The sequence below is a fragment of the Coenobita brevimanus genome, chromosome 100 (genome assembly GCF_032717465.1).
Source record: "Coenobita brevimanus isolate Jiangsu-jjx chromosome 100, ASM3271746v2, whole genome shotgun sequence".
Lineage (NCBI taxonomy): Eukaryota > Metazoa > Arthropoda > Malacostraca > Decapoda > Coenobitidae > Coenobita > Coenobita brevimanus.
Window position 1 is genome coordinate 62,447,596 of NC_137053.1, and position 14,037 is coordinate 62,461,632.

General features: G+C 38.1%; 2 protein-coding genes across 2 annotated transcripts; one reads left to right on the forward strand and one right to left on the reverse strand.

Moving 5' to 3' along the window:
* Positions 1–1,724: 1,724 nt before the first annotated feature.
* Positions 1,725–5,291, forward strand: LOC145414585 (uncharacterized). The gene is made up of 3 exons (XM_080284101.1): positions 1,725–1,924; positions 4,069–4,233; positions 4,956–5,291. The coding sequence occupies exons 1-3, from the start codon at positions 1,725–1,727 to the stop codon at positions 5,197–5,199; spliced, it is 609 nt and encodes a 202-aa protein (XP_080140227.1). The 3' UTR covers positions 5,200–5,291.
* Positions 5,292–7,800: 2,509 nt separating this feature from the next.
* hoip (NHP2-like protein 1 hoip) lies at positions 7,801–14,037 on the reverse strand. Its single transcript, XM_080284218.1, has 3 exons — positions 13,790–14,037; positions 9,997–10,125; positions 7,801–8,939 (listed from the first exon to the last, which is right to left on the reverse strand). The coding sequence occupies exons 1-3, from the start codon at positions 13,790–13,792 to the stop codon at positions 8,685–8,687; spliced, it is 387 nt and encodes a 128-aa protein (XP_080140344.1). The 5' UTR covers positions 13,793–14,037; the 3' UTR covers positions 7,801–8,684.

A 14,037-nucleotide genomic window follows, 5' to 3' on the forward strand; every position in this document is an offset into this window, starting at 1 on the left:
TAGTGTTGGAGTGGCTTTGGATGTGTGTGTAGTCTGTGAACCAAGTGTAATCGGCCCGCGCAAGCCGACTGGGTGCGAGCATACTTCAGAGTATGCGACACTGGTTCAACCACAGCACCCCTTGTGTCCGCCAATGCAGTACGTGGCCAGAAGAAAGCTCCCAAAGTATATATATATATATATATATATATATATATATATATATATATATATATATATATATATATATATATAATAATATATATACACACATACGGTTAGCACGGGCAGTCGGCAATAGAAGCTCCAACGCAGTGCTTCGAAGCTGGCTTAAAAAATAATTATAACATGGGACCCTCAATTCTCAGTATAGCTACATTCTATCAGTCTTTCAATATACAGTTGCACTCTTCATATGTTATTCTCGAAATCTAAGTCGTTAAGAGTACTGAGATTAAGTTAGACCTACTTGAGGGGTTCTAAACAACCTCATTTATTCATACAGCATAGTGACACGCTAAAGATATATATTGTAGTCCTGCTCCAACCATACTCGTCTTAATCTTTGCAAGGACTTTTAAAGTGATGCAAAAACTATTCCCCTACTATTATAATTATTCACCCAGAAGCCGAACCTTAATCGTGGGGGGAGGGTGTTTGCGGTACATTATATATATATATATATATATATATATATATATATATATATATATATATATATATATATATATATATATATATATACACACACACACACTTTGTATTAATCTTTATAAGCTACCATACTTTCCCCTAGCACCCCAACAGTTGGAAGCAAACCCTACTTCTAGGCTTATCTCAGACACACCTTGCAACTTGCACTTTCCTAATCCAACAGCTCAGTAACATGACCTATAAGACCTTCCTAAAACAATTAGGAACATATGACAAGATGGTAACTGCAGTGGGATGTTTGGCTCATGCTAGTCAGTTCCTACAAACGTGCCTAGACTACGGGACTAAGACAAGGATAGTAAAAGTTCACAGGTTGAGAATATCTTCTAAATACAGTACTAACAAACTTTCATATCTACCTAGTAGTGTACCAGAATATAACATGATAACCACTCACTAATATGGTCAACATGGGGACATAGTTGTAAATGTAGCCTAAATCTTTTCCAACATTCTTTCAACTTACTATCCTATCATGCCTGCACAACAAGAAGGTAAATGAATGTGTGAGAAAGCAACCTGTGGAGACTGATGATGACATGGAACTGACGGGATCGAGCTAGTTGGATGAATTATTTAAGGAACACATGAAAATGGTTTAGCACTTCTTTTTAACTTGATGGTCGATGGGCTGACTCTGTCTAAGGGATATCGTGAGTAGCATAATGAAAAAAAAGAATGTGCAGTTATGACTATGAGATGAAGTCAAGATTCCAAAATATTGAACAGTGATTTAATTAGTGGTCTATTTCACTGGGCATGGAGTTCATTTTTTCTTCCTCTATTGTTTTCTCTTTCGTTGCTTTCTGGGTTCTACCTCACCCCATTCATAAGGGGGGAAAAAATGGGATGATAAAATGACAGGCATATTGTTTGAATGGAACATGCTTATTTACTTCTTGTTCAGATATGACAGGAACAATTCATTAAATGCCAACTGACAACCAGCCAACTGCATGTCATGTTTCTTATGTACCGTATCCATGTTCTTATAAGAGGAGAGGCCAGGTTGAGCAGAGCAGTGCCCCACCATGACCGTGGACCTGATACTCAACCCTTCATCGATAGTGACGCCACTACGGCCTCTCTGGTACTTCTTTGCAGCGTTGCAATTGCCAGTGGGTGACATAGATGTCGACACAACCACTCAGTTGGCTATGGTTGTCACCGTCACCTTCCGCATCCAGTTACAACTTTACAATCTCTTCAATAGAGAAAAGAGCATGAGCAGGTGAGTGACTGGTTTTACATCAGCGTTTTTTCTTTCCTCTTTACCCACAGTTTAGATGGTGATGAATATACACCTGAGCATAGCGTGAGGCACAGCCCAACACAATGTCTCGGAACTTTGGAGCAGAGTCGGGGACGATTACATTCGCGACTACGTTTCCACTCTACCAGGCAACGCAGTCTGATGGCAGCATCAACACAGTGGGTCTCTCAACCCTCACTATCGGCATTGTCTTCTACCTGGCCTCACTCTTCGGAGAGAACACCAAAGCAGGCAGGGCCTTCAGGTACAGTTGAATTCACAAGTCCATGGTCCAGTGGGTGGAAAATTGTATAATATGATAACAATTTATAATAAAATAAAACTGTAGCTCTTATAGCAAAATAAGCTGAAACATCCCTTTAACTGTATACTGTGGTGTTACTTAAGCATTCCATCTGTTAATACAAAGGCTGATAGTTCAAGCCTCTGTATCACGAATATCTGAGCTCAACTGTACCACCGCGTAGTTGCCAGTCAAGTCATCCCAAGCCCACCTTGACTCAAGCCTGACTCAGCTCCAGCTAAACATGACCCTGTATCAATTAGATCAGTGCAATCATATGTAGAGTAATAATAATTAGATCAGTGCAATCATATGTACAGTAATAATCACACGATTTTTCTTATATTAAAATTATGATTACTACAAGTATGATAAACAGTTTACAGTCCTTAAGTTTTTTTTTATACAATTAGCATTCACGATGCATCCTTATAAATGTATTTTAATGCAATATTATAACATAGATTATGTACAGCATAAGTCATTAAGTAGCCCCAAGAAAGTTCAGGATAAAACGACATCAACCCCTCAAACTGTATGAAAGTTATGAAAACATGGAAATTACACTACAGTATATAAAACTGTTATTATCAAATTAGTGTATCCAAGTTAACAGAGTTCTTTTCCTTCAATGCAGTACAACTAAATTTTCTTGAGTTCCACACTGCTTTAGGATAAGGAGTAAACATACTTTGTTTCGATTTACAGCAATAGCAAAACATACTCTATCAGACTTTTAGATGCAGAGGCATTTTTAGAAGGGATGGTCGGTGGTGGCGACCATCATCCACTCAGTTAATGTGGTGCTGCCTACTTCTTCCTTCACTGTTCTCTCTCATTCTCTGTGTCTGCCCTTTCTCTATTTCTCCCATCTTTCCTGTCACATTTTATTACTCTTTTTTTCCTTTTCAGGTGGCTCTACATTGAGTGACAAGCCAAATGGTTTTCTGTAAGCCAGGAAACCATTTACAACACTGGGTGGTAACCATAAAACCAACCCATACATGTTCCCTACATGTGAGCAAGTGGGTTGGTGGAGGGTTAGTGCCCCTCCTCATATAACAGTTAACTCAAAGACAAACGGCCACCCCTTACGGGATTACGGACTCTGGCTATAAATAGATAGATCTGAGTATCTGTCTCTTGTTAACCATTTTTAGACACAAGGCGTTTCACTCCTGTATACTTCAACAAAGCCCCACCAAACCACACCATGAAGCAGGCCATTAACTGAAAGGCCTTGAAACTCCCACATCTAGTATTTTTGTGATGGCATTTGTTCAGGAGAAATTAACCAATGGCTAAATGTAAAACCATTTTTGTACTTTGGTAATATCCTCCAGAACAGGTAGATTCCCCGGGCTGTGTAAGGTTAGCCTGGGATGGCTGATTCAGGTTGACATCAGCTAACAGGGTTCATTTTGTGTTAAGTGCCTCCATAATCTCACATAAACCACCAATACTTTGAAGATGACACTTTTCCTGGCTAAATATCCCCTTCTTCTTTTCGTCAAAGCCATGTACGATTCAAATGAAAGGTATAAAGTTAATCAATCACTGTAACATTTAGCTCGTGGGAAGTACGAACAGGAGCAAGTGGTATCCCCCAAACCAGATAAAAGCCATGGGCCTGAGACGTCTATTATCATCCACTACTTTGCCATCATTTCACTGTGAACTCACCCTTACTCTCACCCTGTTTTGCTGTATGTTTCAATTTAAAATGAATGAACCACACATTGGCTCATGATTTAATCTGCTGGGGAGATACCAATTACTGGTTTTGAATGTACACAAATTTCTGTTTCTGTTCACACAGGAGCATCCAAGAGGACCAACTAGAATTGTTCCAGCAAATAGAAGCCAACATAGCAGCCACAGGCATGGATGGCCACGCCTGTGTCCTCAGATTCATCTGTGAAATGCAGACAAACAAATTTTCCCATTCCTCCATAATCGGGGAGATCTTATCCCTCATCTTTACGTAAGTATAATCAGCCTGGAATATGCTTGTTACCTGAAGAATTACCATTATACTGTAGCCAAAAACTGTCATCTCTTCATTTTGATAGCTAAGATGTACAGGAGACATTATGATATAGTGCTAGACATGAAAAAAATTGGTGTTAAAGGGACATAGAGCCATAGTATTCTTATTCCGCCACTGAAGTATGGCAAATCTCTGCCAGCTTAAGGTGACCTAATGCAGTACTGGGAAAAGTACCTCTTCTAGAGCAATGTCACCAATCACCTTACTTTTAAATACACTCCTTGTCACATACAACTGTGTCCATATGCCCAAGCCATCTCAGTGGGATTTTCTTTACCAACTCTATATTGTGGTAGATTGGGGAATCCATCACCTACTCACTTGATTAGTGTCACATGCTGGCATCTACACTGTGTAACAAACAAAATGATTTCTTGTAACCCAGAAAACCATTTAATGAGCTGATTTGTATCCATTTAACCAAATGGAGATATAGTGATCCAGTGGGTTACAATGCTCCAACCACATGGCCCATAAGGTTTTCGATTACAGGGTGCTTGGGGATTGTTGCACACAATATAGTTTAGGAAAGTGCAACTAGTTACTCACACCTTAAACATCTGGACCTTACATACCTGATGATGCAATAAGACTGGATGATAGAAAATTATCAATGTGAATGGACAATATGTAATTCTTTGTCATTCTATGTACAGCCCCAAACCTGGTGGAGAGCATACCCTGCTGAAAGACTACATCTCAGCAGAGATGGCAGGACAGGAAAGGGTGGAGGGCAGATTCGAGAGTGTGGACGAGACCTGTGGCCAGCGGTACTACACCTGCCCCGTGTCTGTGTTCAATGCACTCAGACGCTACACTAGCACCTACTCTACCCCTGCAGACAAACCTCTCAATACCACCACTCACCTGCAGGGACACTCACAGGATGATGACCTTTAGTAACATAAGCAATCAATAAAATGATGCCATGATTCCCCTTAAGAGTTCTTATATTAAAAGTAACCAGGATACAGCTGATGTTTTCTATGGACTGCAAGCTGGATCAATTGCTAAAACCAATCAATTATTATCTAAAGTTATTGGATGTTGTTTGAGGGGAGGGGGGGGTTGGGGATCTGTGATATGTAACAAGCATTATCAAAAATATTAGTTTCAGCCTGATCTCAGACTGTGTATTTGTCACTATATGTCCCCTGCGTGGGTGTGATGATTATGTGGCCAGTTTACCATTCACCAAGGAATAAACTATACTGTTGTGGGTACAAGTGAAATCTTTAATGAAACCAACATTCATTTATAATGTACAGTACTCTTTCTGTTGGTCTGCCTACATTACAATTTGGTTACTTTGGTCTTACTTCCCAACTAAAAGGTCAAGGCAATAACCTAACCTCCTTGGTCAAATGAGATCTTTTACATTTATTCTGGTTGCTGCCAGATAATTTTCTTCAACTTACAAGAAATCCCTTAGACTGAAGAAGATCTCCAATTTACCCTTTGATTAGACTTCCGATAAACTGCTTTGACTGAAGGGATTAAAGACAAATTAAAGTTATTGGTTGTACTCAGCAATACAATCATTTATTCACTCAAGCACCTGATCAAACAGCTACTCATTATCAACTATACTTCACCTTATATCTGGACTTGGTTTGCATTAAGAATGGTCACGATGCACAGCTCATGTTCTCCTTTTACATTCAATACCTGCAATTTCATTATGGTGTACATTGCTTCAAAATTACAGTTCCTACATCATCCATTTCATCACACAACCCTTTTCAATCATAATTTAGGCGTTCAAGCAAAGTATCCTGCATGACCTGTTATTGCTCAGAACTTATTTCAAGCATAACAAAACTGCCATTCCTCCAAATCAGGATTAATGGGGATAGGTTCTGTCTCCTTACTTACTATTTATCTTTTGTTTTATCCACTTTTAACAGTAAACTTTTGCAGTCTTACAGACAAAAAGCATTTTGTAAAGAAAGTATCCATTTGTTCCAGAAGAAATAACATTGAATACCATGAGTAGTTAAGAGCTGACTGTACTTATTTGTAATGTCAATTTTCTACTGTCTTTGATCTTATCTGTTTCTACTACTGTACCTTAGGCATTATTTATTTATATTTTGTAGTTGTAAGATAAATTAGTATATGTACAGAAGAAAAGTCTGCATTAAATTTCTTTTAAGCATACACTGATTTATTTATAACTGCAGTCCATCCTTTGCCAAATGACTCTTATAGTATATCTTGTTCCACCAGCTCCGGAATAGCCAAATTTGCGACAAACCCCGCTGGAGTAAGCTTACTGTTATAATGAAATACAGACACGCAGTAAATCAGTTACCTGAATAAATTTATTAACCTCCTCATGCATGGGCATGATTTCCAGTGTACAGTATTCCATATGCATAAATATTCCAACAGCAAACTATCACAGACAATGCATACTGCCACTGCAAATACTTCTCATTTCAAATTCCCTTAAATTAGTGTCTTCTTGGCAAACTCTTTGCTCAAAGCCAGTTCTATTTAGTAACTTGTTTTCAAGCGAAATTTTTAGCTGTCCAATGGTTGTTTCTGTTATTGTCATTGCTCAACCCCACAACAAAAAATATATACATACATAAACATCAAGATGAAACAAATTTGGAAAAGCATAACTCAGCCAGCGGCTTCTGGTATCACACCTGTTACCTGCACTACCTTTATTAGATTGAGGGGATTAATTTCTCTACATCTCTTGAAAGTCATTTAAGTTACCAGATTTTTATCTTATTTTATTTTTTTACTGAAGGGGATAGATGCAGCTTAAATCAACCCATTCCATGTTAGAGTTTGATAAAACTGTCCGACAGTGACAAAAAACACAAGACATCAGAGTGCAATGGTTAACCCCTTCAATAAGTCATTTTCTTGCCACCTCTTCACAATACTATTATGGTCAAGACGTTTTTCAATCTGGAGAGGTTACATGTAGCCTTCATTACCCCCTTCAGCACAAGTTCTTTCCTAAATTTAACAGAATCTTCTGAAGGAAGCAGAAATAGACTAAACTCTCTTTACACTAATACAACTGCTCCTGTTCTTGCAATACTTGGAATTACAACACTAATACAACTGCTCCTGTTCTTGCAAACTTTCAAGTTATGAACCTCTTGATAGGAGCTTTTCTGAGGCATGGAAGTTGATTAAAAGAAATAACAAAATAAAGTAGTATAGCTTCATGTGTAACAATGTACTGTACTTGAACAAATGGTACACAATGATATATTAGTTTCCACCTGTGTTCATAATATTCACCAGAGACATGAACAAATTTGGCTTGATATATTCGTAAACTTCAACTAATGAACTTTATAAGCTATACAAAAAGTTAAACCAACTCTTGGAACAAAAATTGTAAGTGGTGGACCAACTGCATCTGAATTTGAGAACAGCTTGGTATCATTATAAATTACAAAAGGGGTTTAAATATATTTAACTTAAATTGAGATATGGCTATTGGAAAAAAAAAAAAAAAGGGGGGGGGGGGGCAATGCCGATAAATTTTAAGACCAATGTCAAACACTGATTATTAAAATGTGTGAAACCCTAATGATGATGATCATAATGAACACAATGAGAGTAATGAGCATTAAACTTTTAATTGCTATATGACACCGAATACTGTAATATTCGTTTTATAAGAACACAAGAGGACAGAAAAATAACTGAACAAAAAATAATCCATACATCAGATTACAGGTGTCCTCCATTCATAAAAAATCTGCAACAGCTAGCCTTGAACAGCACATTTACTGCAACAAAAGCCATAACGTCAACTGCTAGGATTACAGGAAATAATTTTCATCTCAATAGGGTACAAAATCACAAAACTAAAACTAAGAAAAAACTGTCATCTACAATGACAAAATTTCCCAAATGACATAAAGTATGAAAAGAAACTCATGATTTCGTTACATTACAAATAATGTTACAAATGGGGAGGGGGGGGGAGGGGAAGACATCTCTATACTGTATTTGTTACACAAAAATTAAAATAAATCATTAAGCAATTTGTCTACCACTGCAACATGTCAAAAAGTTAGAAACATTCAACTCAATACCACAATCACTGCTCTAAATGCTACTCAACAAAAACATTGGTACATTGATGAATCCTGGTAGGAGGCATTGTGAGCGGCATTAAGATACTCTACAGCTTTTTTACTTTCTTCTACCTGTGACTTGGTGTTTGCTAAATGGATGCCCACAGTACTCTCTTACAGATATCCATGGGTGCCAGGGACAGTTAAAGGGTTTCACGCCAGGTGCCTAGATGACTGAAGTAACATATCGCACGAGCATCTAAAACCACAAATTCCCCACAAACTCAGATACAGTATGAGCTGCGACCATACAAATGATCCAGTCATTCAAACAAGCAACTTTTCTATTTCCTGGTGCATCATCGTGATCTGAGGTTTTAGTTGAGATCCTTCATTGGAGAGGATTGCACAGGCCATAACAGCCCGGGAGACGCCACAAGCACGACCCAGAGCAGTCTTCGAGCGAACAAAGACGTAGGGCACATTTTTGTCTTCACAAAGCAGGGGCAAATGGAGCAAGATCTCGAGTGGCTCAGTGTCAGCTGCCATTACAATGAGTTCAGCAATACCTCTGTTCAGGGCCTGGTAGGGGAGTAAACACAAGGGAAATAATTCACATACATAACTTTTTTCTCAAGAGCAGTGAAGTAAATCAAGCACTAGCAAAGCGGTGATGTACCACATGGGGATTCTATGTCTCAGATTTTGTGCACAGGCTACTGGAGACTTGTTAATCCCTTCAGTGCTGGTAATTACAACTATCATTCAAATAATTAACTTTAATATCTTTGCTCTATAGGTAATACAGAAAGGGTACCTGAATCAGAATTGACAGCTATCATCAACAAAATCTGCCGTTTCATGAAAACAAGTAATGCTGTTGTTGTGGCCCTAGGTTAATCTGGACATGAACCCACTGGACTGCAGGTTGAAGTTGACCTTAACAATATCCATTACCAATATCCCATTCAGATTATTGTTTTCCTGCAGCTGAACAAAATAATTCTTGTGTTAAAACGAACAGAATGAGATACTGTACAACTGGTTTCAACGCGACATATGAACCAAACAGCTCAAGTAGGAGGGTGAACACCATCAACCCTGGGAGGAACTACCATGGGAAAGATGGGAGGTCAAACACTCTGCAGTTGGTTTTGCGAAAACTTTCAGCTGGAGAACTCATCTGCATTTATACAAGTAAGGGCTGGGACTACTACACATACATATCTCTTCCACATATCTACAGTCTGTTCACTGAAGTAGGCTGAATTCATTAGCCTTGGATGGCAGCTGGTATATGGGAAGAAAAACTCAGAATGAAAACCCAAGGCTCTACTGCAGGTATGCCTGGTGACAGCAAGGGGACCAAGGACATACTGCCACACCCCCCTCTCTCCAAGTTACCTGTTGGTGGCACACGGGTGGAGATGGAATCATAAATTGTATCATTTTACTGTAGCTACTGTTTATAAAGGCTCCCACATACTGGCACGCATCGCCCTTGGTCATCTAATAGCGACTTGCCACTCTCCACGATATTATTAATAACTGTTATCACTATGTGAAAAGACTTACACTAGGATGCATGGCCAAGGCCTTCAAAAACATAAAAGTAAATGCAGGTATCTCTAACAATTACCTTGGTGGATTCATTGGCACCCTTCTTAAGTTGCTGGTAATTGGCTGCTTGCTGGACCAGGTTGAGGAGCTTCTGGGTGAGTGAAGCCTCAGCCAGTGGGAATGCCTTGGGATTAACCTCACCCTCACCCTGCAAGGAAGAGAGGATACAACATATATACAACAGACAGCAGCTGTATCATAGCTGACAGCTGCAGCAATCAATCAGTCTAAGTGAAGCAGTGCTTAACCAGATCCTTACCATGCCAGAAAGGAAAAATACATGACAACAAGAAAATACAGTAACTGTACTATACCTAATGGCTACTGAAACATTCAGATCATCAAAAACTATGCGCTGCTTTCTTTTACACAATGCCCATCCTGGGAATGGCAATGGTATTGCTGAGAGTATCCAACAGACTTGCAATTTACCAAGTGCTAACACCAGCTAACAACTGCATATCTCAATAGTAGCTGGAAACTGATAGGGGAAAGAAATCAATGACGTGCACTAAGGACTTACAATTGTATAGGAGTCTCAGTTTGGACTCTATCCTGAATGAGAGTAATGACTGTGAGGCTAATTACCAAGCTTGAATGGTACCAACCCACCAAATGCATAGTATTACAGTACAACTTCCAAAGTGAATGATGGTATGAAATAAATCGCACATAAATATAAAAGTACCGGTACCTATTCACATACAGTAGCTATGAAACTTAATTTACTGACATTTGTATAGTATACAGGAAATTATGTTTTATATACCGGTAATTAATTAACTTATCTACAGTACTCTGAATCATACGCTGCACAATTACCAATGACAAATTTCATTCTCATTCAGAAGGATGGGGTAGGCCACATATCCCTGCCGTGCTAGAAGGTCGTAACCATGTTAATTCTCTAATTACGACCTTCTAGCACGGAAGAGAAACTGGCATTCTCTGAAGAAACTCAAATCTTCTAAAACAGATTTCAGTCGAAGAAGGTACCAAATAGTAAGAATCGTAAAGTATTTGCAGTCGATTGTCTGAAAAGCTGTTAGATAAAATAATAACAGTGTAATAGTACCGGTAATAATAATAATAGTAGTAGTAGTAGTAGTAGTATGATACAGCAATAACAACATTATTATTAATAATAATAACAACTATAATAAAAACAACAGCTACAGTAATATTCTGGTCATGTTTCTCAAAAGTACTTGTTGTTCCAAAAGAATTCACTAGTGTTAACTAGAAAACATCTTTGGTCCTTTAAAATGTCTCGTGTGTCTATGCACCATGATACTCTTAACCATGAGATATATCAATCCAGATGTGTATTATGTTAACCTAAAGTATACTAGTTCATGGAACAATATACAGGCTAGAGAAAATTTGGGCAAGTCAATCACTGGGTTTTGTTACATCATACACTGCCTTAATAATAATAATAATAATAATAATAATGATGATACTGCAATACAGTAATAATAAACATAAGAAGAGCAATTAAGCCTCAAGGAGACATAGGATCACCTCTCAAATACTGAAATTTTTTTTTGTTTACCAGCAGGGTACCTTTGCAATCATTCAGTGACTTTGTAAAGGTGTACAGAAGTGCACTGTTGAATACAAAGAGGCTCCATCAATACACGAAGAATATACATTACATAAGGGAAAGATCAATTTAGGATTGGTTAGGTTTGCATACGTTAGGATAGAATAGGACAAATCAGGAAGGGTAAAGTTACAAAAATTTAGGCTAAAGAAGGTCTGAATCAAACACTGGTAAGGATAATATCATATGTAATAATAATATAATATCAGTAATATAAAAAGTGTTCTAATATGGGGTCCATCTGTCTTCGGCACACCACGCAATGGCGTCCAACTGTCTTGGGTGCTGTTAGGGACCGTCAACAAAGACTGCCTTTTAAATGCTATTTAAGGGTCAGAGGGAATATCAGATTTTACAAAAGCACTCAGAAAATACTCACGAAATCCCATGAAATGTTTTGGTATTGAAATAAGGTGGTAACATGACTCCTTGAAGATTGCCAAATAGTAAATGTCTGAATAATTCTACATAAGTTTTCTTACTGGTTAAGGTAATTCATCATAAAGCTGTCACAATCTCTAAAATACAGGAATGTCTGCCAATCATTAACGGAACCTCACTTCTACTTGGATCTTATTTTATTCTGGATTTTTTTTTTTTCTTTGCATTTCTTGGTAAGCCTGTTTACATATCCCTTTTTAAAATTTTCATCTAACAACATTAAATGGCCAGTAGCATACAGCAGGGTGGGGGTGGGGGGAAGTGCAAAATTTTGGTTCAACAGCCTTAAACAAACCCATAAAATTATGTTCCCATGCACTTTGGTCTCCATGGCTGTCCTTTCCTTATACCTCTGCATGGTGGATATACGCAGGTTAATTCTCTACCAACCGGGAGCAGCAATTCCACCTATGGTATATTATAACAAACTCACAATCTCAAGGTAAGTAATTTTGGTATGGTACACATGCAACACACATAGTTTGCTAATTGTTCCATTATGACTGCAAGAAATGATGGGAATAAGAAAAAAAAAAAAAAAAAAAAACTTTGAGGGCATCTAGGGAAGCGGCCAGGTCGCCTGTGGCAATGTTTACCGACAATCTCTCCAAGTGGTCGCAATGTTTGGCAACCATCGCTCTGACTGGATGTGTCAGTGTATCCCATATCAATGCTATGGGAAATTTAATGATTTAACCAAACCCAACCTAACCAAACCAAGCCTAATCCATCATAACCGCATCTGCATTTGACAGCCAGCTTTCAGAATTTAAAAATACGCTAGGAACGTTAAATATGGCTGCCTACTGGCAGACATCAGCAGAATATTTACACATTCTAAATTATCTACAGTATAGTTTTCAGAGGTAGGTTTATAAAAATCCCCAGTAGCTGTGGTAATCCTGAATAAGAAACCTGTGAAAGACGCAACAGAAAATACTGAAAGGCCACACCCATTTGGTAAAGAATTAATATTGGCAGTACATAAACAGTGTCTATATCAATGCTAAGTTAGTTAGGTATAACTTTAGAAGTAACCAACATTACCAATTTTCATTATATTATGTCCCTGAACTATTTTAACTAAGACTTGCCTTTTAAGCCTAGTTTGAGTTGGGGGAGCAAATTTTGTAGGGGTAGTCATATAGTGGCTTAGGTTAGACTATCGGTCAGTAGCGGATGAATGTCGTGCCATATTGGCTGGTGCAGGTGTGTGCACTCGGTCTATGTCAGGCCCTAAGTTAGGTTAGGTTAAGTTAGTTTAATGCAAAATGGTGTGTTTTTAATTAATTTTGATCTTGATTTTGGGGGATAAACCCTCTTTTGGAAATCTCAAAATTCCAAAAGGGGGATTTTCCCCCCAAAATGAAGGTCAAAACTAATTAAAACAGTGTTTTACATTGGAAAACATAAAAAAATATTAAAAGAAAACGTTGGTTACTTCTAAAAATTTACCGTTAGTTATTTAAAATACCTAACACTGGGGAAAATTACAATATTTACTAGTCTTCACTTTCTGGGTTGGGGAAAAAAAAAAAAAAAAAAATCAAATTTGCAAAAACACTGGCAAGCTGACATCTGTCACCAGCCAAACCTTACCCTAAAAAAAAAAAAAGTGAAGGCTACAGCCTAGTATAACTCTGCCCAATGAAGAAAATATCCATACACTTTCCACAACCTCAATCACATTGACCATGGACCTCCTTTTCACAGTCACTGATCCCATATCCAAAGATGTACTCTTTATATATCTCAAAATACTTACCATTGTGCAGCTGGTGTAAGACTTGTCGACAGGAGACTAACAAGTAACACGAAGCTGCAGATTCAGTATTTCCAGTAGTTTCCTTGGGCACAGTCTCCAAGTTAATTCTTCTCCTTGTGGGCGGTATATATGTCTCACTTCAAAAACGATTATGAATTTCCAACTTAACGTGGAATCTCACAGCGAAGTACGTCCACACGCCGCCAAACAGGACCAGTAAGAGAGGAGAGAGCGTCTCTCTACTCACG

What these genes read in the sequence shown, in the direction of transcription:
- LOC145414585 (XM_080284101.1), top strand. Translation starts at nt 1,725, where the DNA reads ATGACCGTGGACCTGATACTCAACCCTTCATCGATAGTGACGCCACTA. An exon ending in AGAGAAAAGAGCATGAGCAG is followed by an intron (nt 1,925 to 4,068) that starts GTGAGTGACTGG and finishes CTGTTCACACAG; the next exon opens with GAGCATCCAAGAGGACCAAC. An exon ending in ATCTTATCCCTCATCTTTAC is followed by an intron (nt 4,234 to 4,955) that starts GTAAGTATAATC and finishes TTCTATGTACAG; the next exon opens with CCCCAAACCTGGTGGAGAGC.
- hoip (XM_080284218.1), bottom strand. An exon ending in GTGCCAATGAATCCACCAAG is followed by an intron (nt 8,940 to 9,996) that starts GTAATTGTTAGA and finishes CTCCCCTACCAG; the next exon opens with GCCCTGAACAGAGGTATTGC.